Source organism: Kogia breviceps, chromosome 11 (assembly GCF_026419965.1).
Source record: "Kogia breviceps isolate mKogBre1 chromosome 11, mKogBre1 haplotype 1, whole genome shotgun sequence".
NCBI classification, from domain to species: domain Eukaryota; kingdom Metazoa; phylum Chordata; class Mammalia; order Artiodactyla; family Physeteridae; genus Kogia; species Kogia breviceps.
The window spans coordinates 102,417,251-102,430,827 of NC_081320.1; the positions used below are offsets into that span (position 1 = coordinate 102,417,251).

Here is a 13,577-nt window from a genome sequence, read left to right on the forward strand (position 1 = left end):
GAAGTTTAGAACGTGCTTGTTGACGGGCTGCCTGATGGATCCCTTCCGTCCGCCCACATCATTAAGGCGAGACTTTATCTCACGTGCGTTTTGAAAGAGTTAAATACCAATAACTTGAAAACGTCCATTAACCCGCCAGGATTAACGCGAGACTGCAGACTCGTGCAGTCTCTCCAGACACCCCCAGTCTTACCGCTGGGGCCCAGCAGCCTCGGAGGGCACAGAGGCTGGTGACCGGGAGGAAGAGCCGAGCCTGGCTCAGTCAGACGCTAACCCAGTGTCCCTCGATGCCCCAGATTTCTCCTACAAGTAGGCAAAGTCCTCCACATCTGCCGTGTGGGCCCGGCCTCCCCGGAGACCCGCCACCAGGCGTGCAGGGCTCGTTCGCCGTGCGGGTCTTTATGCGGCACAGAATTCTCGTGGTTCCAGTAAGGGCTCAGGCCTGGCTCGGGCCACCGGCGTCACCCAGCCAGTAACAGCAAAGGCCCAGTCTGGACCAGGAGGTATGAGCTCCCCTGTCGCTGTCACCCTGATGTGGCTACGCAGCAAGGGGCGGCCTGCAGGGTCCAGGTCTTCAGAAGGGAAAGGACCCCGCGGCTTGTTCGCAGGCTCCCTCACCTGTGTGGCTGGGAGGCCGTGCGGAGAAGTGCGTCCACCTTCCTTTAATCTCCTTGTAAAGCGATAAGGGCCCCTAGCAAGGAGTGGAGACACGAACAGGTGCCTGATGCTTGGAAAGCTGAGCCGCGTCCCTTTTCTGCGACACGGAGGGGAAACCACTTCCTCTTTGGGGCAAATGAATTGAAGACCGTCCTGAGATTCTGAATTTGGAGACTTAATGAAAAGCACGCAGCTGACAAGTTTGGCGGGAAGGCGGGGAGCTTCGTAAACGGTGGACTCATCAGCATCAGGCTCCCAGGCAGCCTTCACTGTGGGTTAGACGGACGGGGCTGGAGGGCACAGCCTCTCTGCCCTGGTCTCTCTTTTTCACTGACTTCCTCCTACTCCAAGCTCTTCAGGTGACAGGAGAGAGTGAGAAGGAAATCAGGACAACGCCACCTCTTAACTTGACTCAGCTTCTGCTTAGAAGCGACTTTCAAAATGCTTCCAGCGGGTGCACGTGGTGCCTTGTTTTCAAACCACAACTTGTAGGTTCATCTGGTGGTCGGTTCTTGGTGGGCGCAGTGGCGCTGGTTCCCCCAAAACGCCAGTTTCGTGCAGAGGTAACGCAGCCTGGTTATCTAGCGGCCGCTTCTCTGATCAGCCCACGAATATAAAGACCAAAGTGCATACATTGAGAAGAGAATATAAGTTACACTTTCAGGGGTTCCTCAAGGCAGGGGTGCCTCTGTGTCTTGAGAGCTTAGCCCTGGGCCGTGTCAGGTGTGCATGTTGGGTGAACACGTCCACGGTATTTATGATGCGTTCGCTGGTTTTGTTTTCCTCCCTCTTGATGCCCTTCGGGAAGACGTGTATCCTTATTCCAAGGAGACTGATCCCTAGGAATTATCCAGAAGAGATACAATATTTGTGTGGTGCAATTAGAGGTGCTCTCTGACTAATACACGGCAAATTTGATTTGCTGAGGTTTTGAGAGATGTGTTAGATCTCAAAAATGTGCTGGTTCTGTGCGTGGGCTAGCAGGGGTGTTGCTCTCTGTTATTAATGTGCCGACGTCCAAACCCAGTTCACCAACAAAAGCCTGTTCTGAGGAGACAGCACAAAATCCATACAGAAAACACTTGGGGTCCCTGAGTCAGCTCTGAGTCAGCTGGCATCTTCTACGAATCAATACGCCTCATTACCTCATTAATAAGCTTTAAAAGTTCTTCTTACCCTGGTTGATTTAATCGTAGAAACGAAGAGTATATTTGAAAATGGCAGGCAGGTAACCAAATCCAACCTGAAGTAGGGGAGGGGTCCACCTGAGAATCCATTTAGTATTATCTATATTTTGCGATACACGTGGTAGCGATCACGTCACATGAGGGAGAGAGATCGTCCCAGCTATGCCTTTAGTGTTGAACGGAATACATTTCAGATGAAACACAGGGGTTTCGTGTAATTTTTAACTTGGCCTTTTTTTTCACGAGTTTTCCTAAATGGTTTTGGGGATTGGATACGGCACTTATTCACAGGTTACTTCCAGCAGAGCTCACCGCAGTTTTCCCGAGGCTGTGGGGGGGATGCCGGGTAGTGTGTCACAGTGGCACCGGGGCATCACAGTCCTGCTTTCCGTGGGCATCTGGTCACCGCGTACTTTCCCCACCCACCCTCTCCGCCCTGCTGAGATGCGTACAAAGACCCACAGCGAATCAGAGTTCGCTTCTAAGCTTTTGCTGGGGTGTTCCTCTTGCTTCGCTGTGTATCTTGATAAGTTGTCACTGAGGTAGAAAATGGAAAGCCACTCCCAGCCCCAACGTGTGTTCCTGACACTGACCGCCCAGAATCAGCGTCGGTACAACCTTGCAGGACCCTGCAGAAGCTCGGGCTTTCTTCCGTGCCGCCCGAGCGTCACTGTGAAAACAATTTAAAAGCGATCGGTGTGCACCTCTGCCTACAAGTGGGCAACAAGGTCACGAACTCTTAGGAAGCCTAGTCGTAGGAGCAGCATAATTATTATGCATCTGGTTGGGCTGTCAGTAGAGCAGGCCAACGAAAGAAGTAATGCTGACAACTTAGAAGTAAGGGAAAAGTAATATTTTAAAATTACGCTTCTCCTATAGAGTGGTTGCTCTGAATATTAATTCAGGACATTCGTCGTTTGCGGCAGGTGTCTTAATGGGCTACCGTGCTGTGAGCGCACCGCGGTTTCTTTCTGCCGCCACTGTCCTCGGACCTGCAGGTGGGCCTCCGGGTCCCGTGACGTGACGGGCCGGGCGTGGCGCGTGCCCCGCGCTCGCCGTCCGCGCTGTTGCAGCTACAAGTTCTAGCCACTTTTTCCTCTTCTTTTCTTCTTTGTCCTTTTTTTTTTTTTTTTCCACTTTCTTTGCAGAAGGCCATCAACTGAACTGTCACAGCACTCGCATAATGCAGGACGCGGAGAAGGATGACAGCAATAACGACGAATACGACAACTACGACGAGCTGGTGGCCAAGTCGCTGCTGAACCTGGGCAAGATCGCCGAGGACGCGGCGTACCGGGCGCGGACCGAGTCGGAGATGAACAGCAACACGTCCCACAGCCTGGAGGACGACAGCGACAAGAACGAGACCCCCGGCCGGAAGGGCGAGCTCAGCCTGGACCTGGACAGCGACGTGGTCAGGGAGACGGTGGACTCGCTGAAGCTGCTGGCCCAGGGCCACGGCGCGGTGCTGGGGGACCACGCGGGCGAGCGGGGCTACGCGGACGCGCTGGCGCCGCCCGACGGCCGGAGCCTGAACTACGGGGCGCCGGGCAAGGCCGCCAACAACGGGCTGGCGGAGAAGCTGGTGGAGGAGAGCGACGAGGAGGTGTGTCTGAGCAGCCTGGAGTGCCTGCGCAACCAGTGCTTCGACCTGGCGCGCAAGCTGAGCGAGAGCAGCCCCCAGGAGCGGGCCCCGCAGCCCGGCCCCCGCCCGCACGGCCGCCAGGACGACGAGTTCCCGGGGAGGACGCCCGACCGCAGCTACTCGGACATGATGAACCTGATGCGGCTGGAGGAGCAGCTGAGCCCCAGAGCCAGGACTTTGTCCGGCTGCGTGAAGGAGGGCGGCTACCGCGAGCGGGAGGACGACGCCGCCTCGGTGACCTCGGACCGGTCGGAGGAGGCGTTCGACGTGACCAAGGGCAACCTGAGCCTCCTGGAGAAAGCCATCGCCCTGGAGAGCGAGCGGGCCAAGGCCATGAGGGAGAAGATGGCGGTGGAGGCGGGAAGGAGGGACAGCCTGAGGTCCTACGAGGAGCCGTCGCCGCGGCCGCTCCCCGGGGAGGAGAGGAAGCCCAAGTCCGCCGACGGCCATGTCAAAAAGCCATACTATGGTAAAGGTAATATTTCTACCTAACGTAAGTTGCCTCACGAGAGCGCGCGCTGGGGTGAACGCTGCCAGGCGTAGGCTAGATCCAGGGGCACATCCCACTCCGTTAGGCCCCGCGCGCGCGCCTCTTAGACTCGATTCCGGAGTTATCCTTGGTGATTTTACGTCTCCGAAGAGCAGATGTGACATACGTGTCTGAGAAACACGCGAGGCAGCTGGATGACATGACGTTTCCATGGAAAATTCATGCCTTGGAAAGACAGGGTCAGGGCACAAGCCCGTCACGTGATAGAAAGTGTTAGGGTGAGAGCCTGTGTTCTTACAGATGAACCGCAACCCGTGCGGGGTGGCGGGGGTTCATGTGACAGAACGTCCATCGGGGTTGAGGCACGTATTTGGTAAACTGCATTGAGTGGGTGGCATTGTGATTTATAAAACGATCATCAGACGGCAGTTATCGATGAAACCTCCCCCATGGAAAACACCCCTGACAGAAATTGAGCAGGAACAGGATTGCCTGATAGCGTAAGACAAGGGCGGTGACCGCACGTTCATTATCTTAGGGTCGCAAGGAGTGGGAGCCGTCGGCTGCTACGCACGGCCTGGTGTGTCCCAGGCTCAGATCAATAGCCGTCCTTTTAGTATATTCACCCCCTCACGGCTCCCCTCCATCGTGGAAGCAGTTATGGTGCTTGCTTTATTGGGAGACACTCAAAACCATCCACTGTGATAGCTCCAAGCAGGTTTCCACCTGTGGATCTTGTGGGCACGTGTTTGCATAGATCTGTAAATTCAACCGTATCCATACGGTCACTACACCTAACATGTACATTTCCACCCTGAATGATTGAACTCAGGCTTCCAGTAACAGCTGCGTCCACTCTCAATGCGAGGCGGATGATAGTTTGACCTCGTGTAGGAGGTCAGATTCCCTTGTGAATATTTCAATTACAAGACTCTCAGAACTCAGTGAGAAGCAACTTCAAGGGTGAAACTGGTGATTCCCTAAATTCTTCCATATTAGTACCAAAAAGGTTTTCTCTTTCGTGTATTGTCCCATTTCTGATGAACATTGAGTTTCCTTAGAATGAGGCTCAAGAATTTGGTTTGAGATTCCGTTGCTATGGAAACGTCAAAGGATCAGAACCTCCTTTTTCTGCGGTTACACAGGTGTGTATTCTCCTCTCCATGTGTGCACGTACCTCCAGGGGCACGCTGGGCTTTGCTTTAACCAAACCCCGGCTGGAGACGAACCTTAGCCAGAGGCCCGTCGGGTCCTGGATGTGGCCGGTGCCTGGGTGCTGACCGTCGCTTCGGTAAAGCAGGCGCAGGCCAGGCTGAGGAAGGGTCGTCTGTTAGAGGCCACGGAGTGAGGAGGCATCAAGCTCGCTTTGGGCGTTGCCAAGACCAGGAGGCGCAGCTTGTGTGTCTGTAACTAGAGCGCAAGCTCTTAGAAATCTTTAATTGGCTATTTGAGACTCCCGTAGGAACTAGACACTTTTAGGAAGAAATAGTGTCCTTTCTCATGGGCTGGCTCAGGCGGACAAACGCGGTAGCGTTCTGTTTGGGATTCTGCAGGGTGCATTTCAGGACTGAGTCCGGGCATTGAGAAAGCAGCGCTATACTTACTGAGGAAACACGCGGGCTCGTGCGGACCCGATGCTGCCATGCCTTCTTTGGTTTCTGTGGTTCCTTTCGACCCAGCAGCTTTTGCTGTAGATTTTGACTCATTTTCTTTTGTTATTCTTGTTATTTTCTTTTATTCTGTTTTTGGCCAGAAGTGGAATTCAAATCACTTGCTTCCCCTAAAGAAACGGGGACAGAATGGAAACCAACAGTAAAACCCCCAAACCAGGATGTGCTTTTTTCCCCCGAAATGGGGGAAGGGGTGGGGGTGTGGACTTCCCCAGTGAGTTGGAAAGCACTGATTTCCACCTCTCCCCAGTTTTTCCAGATCTTCCTCCTCCGATCAAAGCGAATCGCCGTTTCTTACCTGTGTGCTCCACGTCTCTTCCAAATGTCTTTTGAAGACGTCCGTAGTTATATTCAAAACCAAATAAATAAAGCCAAGCAAGGACACCAAAATGGGGCAAAGAGATGAATGCCTTCCTTATTTAAAAAAAAAAAAAAAAAAAAAGCTGTGTGCTCTCTTACCAACACGGACACATAGCACATCACCAATCTATTCTCAGCGTCTCTGCTATTTTATTAAGCATGGAGAGAACACTCACACCGATTCTGATTCGTACACAATCTTCTCAAAGTGATTTAAATTATAAATGAGTAACCTTTCCAAAAGCTCGAGCTGAAGCAAAAGAAGTTCATCACAGGGACTTCCCTGGCGGCCCAGTGGTTAAGACTCTGAGCTTCCAATGCAGGGGGTGCAGGTTCAATCCCTGGTCGGGGAACAAAGATCCCACGTGCTGCGTAGAGCGGCCAAAAGATATTTAAAAAAAAAAAAAAAAAATTCATCCCAGAACGTCCTCTGTCTTTCTTCTCCTCAAGCGGCTGCCGGAAAGGGAGGAAGGGCGCAGCCTAAACACAGCACACGGTTTTTTCTAGACATTGTTGCAGGGTTTTTGGTTGAATCGTTGGCCTGTTCGCTTGCTTGGTTGTTTCATGTTCGTTCAAAGATTTGCTTTCAAGATGAACTGGCATTGCAAGAAGGGAGGAAGCGAGGAGGGGGTGGTATTGGTGAAGGCGGAGGAGACCCACCTCCACCAGGACGCAGGCATCGAGAGGAGAGTGCACACTTGGTGTTTCTAAAACTGCAGTAGACGAAGCCACACGGTGTTTGCACAGACCTGCACTTAACCTCAGCACGCTTTCGAAATCGTGAAGTAATATCCCTTATTCGCAAACTGTAAACATACTCGTGAAAAAGAGTCACAATGATTACTAGTAGTTAAAATTTACGTTTTACCCTTTAAAAGTCCTTTATATCTAGTCTATGGTTTTAAATTATATCTCTAGTTTATGATCTTAAATAATATTTTCCTTGAAACTGTTACTGGGCACTTGCTATTTTATATCTGCATTCATTCATTTGTACCACTATTATTAGGAAATTACTCAAAAGGCAATAAAACGCTGAGCTGTTGGGTTGCACATGTAAGAGAAGCTCCAATAAGATATTTAGAAATGAAGTCACAACAGCATAGGTGTAGATTGGTCTCCAGAGATGATTATCTATAAATAACGGTAGGAAGCAGCCGACCGTTATATCTAGGACACTACCCTCAACACCGTCACTGGTTTCAGAGATTCTAGGACCTTAAAGACACATTTCAGGGAAGTTAGCTAAAAATAAAAGGAGGGATTTTTATATAAACATAAAAGTCTTTATATATTCCTGTGAGTCCTTTGTCTGTTTCAAGTTCACATGAACGACTTGAGAAAAAAGCCCCTAAAAGTTCCAACATTTTTAAACCAATCTTTTCCCCTGATATAAAATGAATTCTTTGCCAAAAGTAAAACATCTATTTTCCAGTGATCATGATTGGCCTGATTAATGAGATATCACTAGAAAAATATTAAAGCCTTAAAGAAATTTTAACTATCCCTATCAGCATCCCCGGGGCCAAACTCCTCATAACCGCCATCTATCGATCGCCTGTGCGCCTGGTTTTGAAAACTGGCTCAAAAATGGTGCTTCGCACACTCACGTGACTATTTGCTCTGGGTTCGGGGAGTTATTTTCTGCACATTCATGAACGTGGTCCGTTCTGGATGGAGAAATAATTTTCGTTAGCAGTGTCGTTGCATTTCTGGCATCTGCCATTCGGGTTTTGACCAAATGTCTGCCCTGCTCCACCCCGACTGGTACTGCAGAGCCCACGGGCTGCCTAGAAGCGTCACCTCTTAGTTTTGTGCATGCACGCCCAGCTGTCAGAGCCTGCCTCTGGTTCCAGCACAGACGAGGAGATCACAACAGATTATTGCTCCAGCAGCTTCTGAAACATGTTTGAATGCCCGTCACCGTGTCAGGTGGGATCCCCACCGTTTCGGTCATTTGCTCGCAGTGCCTTCTGAGAGTTCAGCTGCTCTTGAGAAAAGTGCTGAATTGGCGTGTGCTAAGGACAGTGTCGCAGGAGAAGAGGTCTCAGCACCAGTAAAGCTGTGCACCTAGTAGCACGTGCAGTCAGAGCGCTCAGTAAGAAGGAAGCTCTGCTCGAGAGTGCTTAAATGGCATTAGGTTTCCTGGTTGGATGTCACAAAGCAGTTGCTGCAGGATCACAGAAACGTTTTGTTCTCTGAGAAGGTCACTGTCTCATCATTATTTATGTTGATTTCTTTGAGCAACGGCTTATCATGTAACACACGGGAAACAATTAGTCAAGAGTTCAGGTAGGGAGCGCCTTTTTCTGTTTAGTATAGAAAGTAAAATATGTTATGATTCATGATTACAGCGTTTAAGGTTAAAAAAATCACCCCAAACCAAAGAACTACCCACGGATGTCACAGTCTGTCCCCAACACCTGCTTTGTTTCTTTATTGATCAAGGTCTCTTCGGTTGTTAAATTTTCACATTTTGTCTTCAGCTGGTAAAAAATTCATTCTATTGACACCTGTTGTCGCTTTTAGATCCCTCGAGAGCAGAAAAGAAAGAGAGCAAGTGCCCCACCCCCGGGTGCGATGGAACGGGCCACGTAACCGGGCTTTATCCGCATCACCGCAGTCTGTCCGGATGCCCGCACAAAGATAGGGTCCCTCCAGAAAGTAAGTCCGTGTTTCACGAGCGCCCTGGAGCGCGCACACCTGTGACTCGTTTCTGCATCCTCCTCGCCTCTGTCATTTCCATCTCTGGTCAGTGCAGCCTGACTTAGGTGTCCCCTCCTTGTCCGGGCGGGCAGCTCAGCCAGGAGCAGGGCTCTACCCCGCCCCGCACCCTCCAGCATTTCCTCGGCGTGGTCCCCGTAGACCTGCCCCAGGACCCGGGCTCACCGTCCGGTGTTGCCTTCTGCAGCTTCGGCCTCCGAGCAGCTGGCCGGGGCTCTGGTCCTTACTTCATTTCTAACCTGCCCTCTGACCCCCAAGCCAGTCACTTCTCTCCTCTTCTCCTCACAAATCGTAGAACTGAATTTAGATAGTCTCTGAGCCATCCAGCCCGCACTACACGGCTATGAATGAATCCCTAAGGAAAATGGCCTCGAGACGTCTTTTGCCCAGTTATCTGAACTTCTCCATTTCCATGAACCAGTACTTACGTGTTACTGCATTTTACTTGTAAAATCTATCTCATGTTGTCCCGACATTTCTACACAATAAAATCTTAAGCAAGAGGGTTTAACTTGGGTGGGTTTGGATCTCACACATCCGTTTTAATTAGTTAAGTTCTGAGAATATGCACTTGACCTACGAAGACAACTAAATTTCTTTTAGAACTGAAATGATGTGCCCTTTTATCGTTTATCTTTCTCTCGGCATATAAAGTATGCCAACTGTTTAGGTAGAGTTAGGATTGATGGCTCAGAGAAAAGGCACATTTTCAGAAATGGCTCTGTGTCAGATCCTGACTTCAAGTCTGAGGTGGTAGGGATTTTCCTCATTCTGTGAGACACGGTTTCTACGGGGGAAAGATGTCATAGCTCGGCTTGTTTGTGACAATGACCAGCTGAGTGGTGGCGTTCCTTTCCCATCACAATGGTCAGCGTTGGAAGTACAGAGAAAAGCTTGCAGCTTAGAAAACAGGTTTAGCGGAGTGTTTTCAGGTGACGTATTTGTAGAAGCTATCGTGGCTCCAGGTTTGCAAGTGGCCCCCGGCAACAATAAAGCCACGTTTCTCAGAACCGTCTTGCGGGCAAAGGCGCAGTGTTGCGGCCGCAGCGGATTGGAGAGGGGCCGCGCCCGTGTGTTACATGAGCAGGGGCAGTTCGCTTCACCCACAGCAGCTTCTGCCCCAACAGCCCCTGCGGTCGGGCACCCCGCTGGCTGGCACCCATCTAATCCCGATAAACCCTGCAGGGGGTATTGGCCCTGTTGTCAGATGAGGGACACGAAGGCCAGATGGTCACCGCCTCTCCCGGGAATCAGCACAGCACCCAGCGCCCTGAAGATGCTCAGAGCTTTGAGCACTGAGCTCAGACCTCAGCCCGCCTCTGTCCCAACCCTGAGCTCACCTGTCTCCACGGAGACCTGGGTTTGACGTTTCGAGTTCAGTCTTAACAAGCTGTGTGTCGCGGGGCAGGTGACATGCTCTGTACTTCTTGTCCTCATCTACAAAGAAGGCATTAGGACCAAGCACTAATGTTTGAAGAAGAAAGAGCTCCTTTGTGCACTTTTTCTTTGAGACATCAAAGTAGGACATCAGTTCCTTCTCATCTGAACAATCCTCCTGACTCCATATTTTCACAAGAAACGTCTAAATGCAGTCACACGCGGCCTGTGTCCTGGCTAGCTGCACCCTGAACCAGCTCACACAGACCCGGTCAGATCACACCTCGCCTCACCTTTGCTCACGTGGCGTGGGGACTCGCCTCTGACACCTGTGTTACAAACACCCCCCAGAGCATCCACAGAAAATCGTTTCTAAAGATTTACTCATATGCAATTTTTTTATAGTGCCATAAAAATGTAAAAGAATTAAAGGACTCCGTAGAAGATATGTCTCTCTTTTTCTACTTTTTATTTTTTAGCTTTTTCTGGGCTAGTGTCCCCTACTCACATTTCTGTCCACTTGAATTCCACAAAGTAGCCTGCACCCAGTTTGAAACACGCTGTGTTCGATACACAGAGGACACACCATGGATGAGACCCGGCTCTGGCCTCTGCCCCCCGGAACTCCCGACCCAGCCGAGGAGGGGCCGTGAGACAGCGTGGCCACGGCGCGACCGAGCTGCAGCCCGTGCTGTGGGCGTCGGGGAGCGTGGCCTCCCGCAGACTTCACCGGGGCGACGCTCGTGCCGGTCCTGCGTGAGAGAGGAAACCCACGGCGTTTTCTAAAAGCCGTCGTAACGGTCCACGCGGGAGACCAGGGCAGAAAGCAGGCAGTGACAGACGGACAGATTCAAGGAACACACCCCCGAGACAGGCTGGCAGGACAGGCCATGAGAAGGAGAAAGGGAGGGAGATTGAGAAGACACCTAGGAGTCTCCCTGGTCCATGGCAAGGGCGATAAACCGGTCATCGAGCCAGGGCCACGTCTAATAGGGGAACGAATGCTTGGACTTTTCCGACTGAAGCTGAAGTTGTGTGTGATGTTCCCACGGGGTGCCGGAGGGCCAGCCCGGACACCTGGAGAAGGCCAGGCACACAGGGGGCCCTGTCTGTCCTCCGCAGTGTTAGTAGAAACGGGATGAAAACTGCCTAGAGAGGAGACCTCGACGGAGGCTGAACAGCAGCCCAGCTCGGGGAAGGCACAGAGGGCGGCGGGTTTGCGGGGAAAAGCTGGCAGCTGACACCTGAGAGAGAGGCGTGGGCCGCAGAGGAAGCTGGAAGCGCGTAGGCACAGAGCAGCACAGACCCCGACCCAGGGACGGCCAGGGTGGGGACCGGGTGGGAGTCGGCAGGACAGCACGGTCCGCGCCGCAGGCGAGCACGGGAGGCGCGAGCCGTCCCCAGGGGAGCCTTAAGAGTTGAAGAGTTTAGCAGCAAAGAAAGGAAACGATGCACGTTAATCTGAGGGGCGGGTTGTGTGGTGTGATAAGGAGATGATAGGGCGTCAGGAAAGGATGGGGGAGGAAGGGTCACTCCCTGGAGGAGGAGGAGGAGGGTGGGCGGGTCAGAGCTCAGACGGGGCAGGGGAGGGCGGGTCCCCCGGAGAGGAGACCCCAGAGCCCCCTCCAGCCGGGTCCCAGCACAGAGCGAGCCCCGGGTCAGCTCCCCACAGGCAGAGCGTGGACGATGCAGCTGTGACAGCTGAAAAGGTGAAACCAAAATCGACCTGGCCAGGGCCGAGGCGAGCAGGTGTGAGGGCCACGTGCGGAGGAAACAGGAGCGGGATTTCAGGGGAAAGAGGGAGGTGGTTCTGGAGACGAGAGAAACTGTAGGAAATAAGAATTACGTAACGAGCTCAGGCAGATCGTGGCCACCTGGTGCCCGGTGACCCCCGCCGCAGGGAAGGTGCAGCAGCCTCGCTGCAGCCTGTGCTGTGGAGCTCGCAGACCGCTGGGCTGGGGCCCGTGGTGGGGGTCGGCTCTATCGACCCGGCAGCACTGCTCACCCCCCAGCCATCCCCACAGTCCAGAGCAGCGAGTGGTCACTGAGGACCAGGAAGGGAAAGGCAGGAGACAGTCCAGGCCCATGACCACGGCGGGGAAATTTGAATGCGGTCTCCGGGCAGCGGGCAGTGGCTCCCCTGCCCTGCGGACCACACCTTCCGTCCCCCACCCGCTCTTACGTGGGGGCCTCAGAGTACTAGCTCCCTCCCTCCCCCATAGAATAAATAAGAAGGTACCCAGTTCCTAGACGGAAAGTCCTCATCGAATTATCTTCATTTAAAAATCAGGTTTGGGCTGTCTGTTTGCCCGTGACCACCACACCTTCCTAATACCGCACGCTTCCAAAGCAGAGGCATGTTTTTAAAGCCACCGATCGACGTGCTGTGACGCGGCTCATCACTGTTCCGTGCTGACGGCTGGGAGTTCCACGGGGAGGCCCCGGCTTTCCTAGCCCACCGGGGGCGGTTCCGTGCTCCCGTCCCCCGAGTCCCCGGCACCCGCCCAGCGCACCCCGCTTTGCATGCCAGTCAGAGTCAGGTGGAGACAACCTTCTTTTCCTTCCTACGTGTGTTTCCCTGCCCATGTCCATCCCAGACGTGTGTAGGACTGTCTGTCGTGAACTGACCCAGCCTTTGTTAAAATGATTGCATATTCTTGTGTTGGGACCATTTCTGTGTTTTAACGCTGGGCTGTTTTCTCTGCCTCTCCTTGTCAAGTTCTTGCCATGCATGAAAATGTTCTCAAGTGTCCTACTCCGGGCTGCACAGGGCGAGGGCATGTAAATAGCAACAGGAACTCGCACAGAAGGTAAGCGGAGCTCCTGCGTCCTGGGCTGCAGGGGGGCAGATCCCCGGCAGCCGTGTTCCCACGCCCTCCGGAGGGGCGCGGCCCCCGCACGACCTGCCCCAGGGGACAGGAGACCTCGGGACTTCTCTCAGGGAGCCAGGGAGCGGGGAGAGCCGAGCTGGGCCGGGATCTAAGGATCCCTCGTCTGCAGACTGGAAACGCTCAGCTGTCTGCCCCCACTTGGCTGTGATGGGGTGACAGTCCCCCGGCAGGTGTCCTTCCTTGAGGTCAGATCCCAGGTGGACCCATAGCCGTCTGCAGTGACTCCAAGGAAGGCAGTAAAAGCTCCATTACCTTCCAGGGATCGAAAGGGCCCTTCCTGTCTGCCTCAGACAGGTCGGCGACTAGAGACCATGAGGCTGGGCCGTGTGTGACCCCAGCCGGCCGCCCCCGTGACCCCCGCTGAGACACTGACCATCAACGCGGGCGCCACCAAAGTGGTGGCAGGGGTGCGGGGGTGCTGGCGGGAGGGCGCGCCGCAGGAAAGGGGGCTAAGGAGATGGACCCTTCCTTCCTGGGCTGTGGCTGCCATTACACGCGCTCGGGAGTCACACTTTTGCTCTGGACAAATTCCGGTTCCCTTTTCCTATCTTATTCTGACTTCCGCTAAGTTACTGC

The 13,577-nt window shown here is 53.1% G+C and overlaps 1 protein-coding gene across 26 annotated transcripts in view; it reads left to right on the forward strand.

The window, feature by feature from the left end:
• The window catches only part of MYT1L (myelin transcription factor 1 like), a 405,663-nt gene that overhangs the window by 304,944 nt on the left and 87,142 nt on the right, over positions 1–13,577 (forward strand). For 11 of the 26 annotated variants that reach the window (XM_067008255.1, XM_067008270.1, XM_067008244.1 and 8 more), the window contains 3 exons: positions 2,993–3,964; positions 8,539–8,673; positions 12,830–12,920. In XM_067008255.1, coding sequence (XP_066864356.1) covers positions 2,993–3,964; positions 8,539–8,673; positions 12,830–12,920 — 1,198 coding nt within the window. The remainder of the gene's footprint in view (positions 1–2,992; positions 3,965–8,538; positions 8,674–12,829; positions 12,921–13,577) is intronic. The other 15 variants (XM_067008258.1, XM_067008271.1, XM_067008249.1 and 12 more) reach the window with 4 other exon arrangements.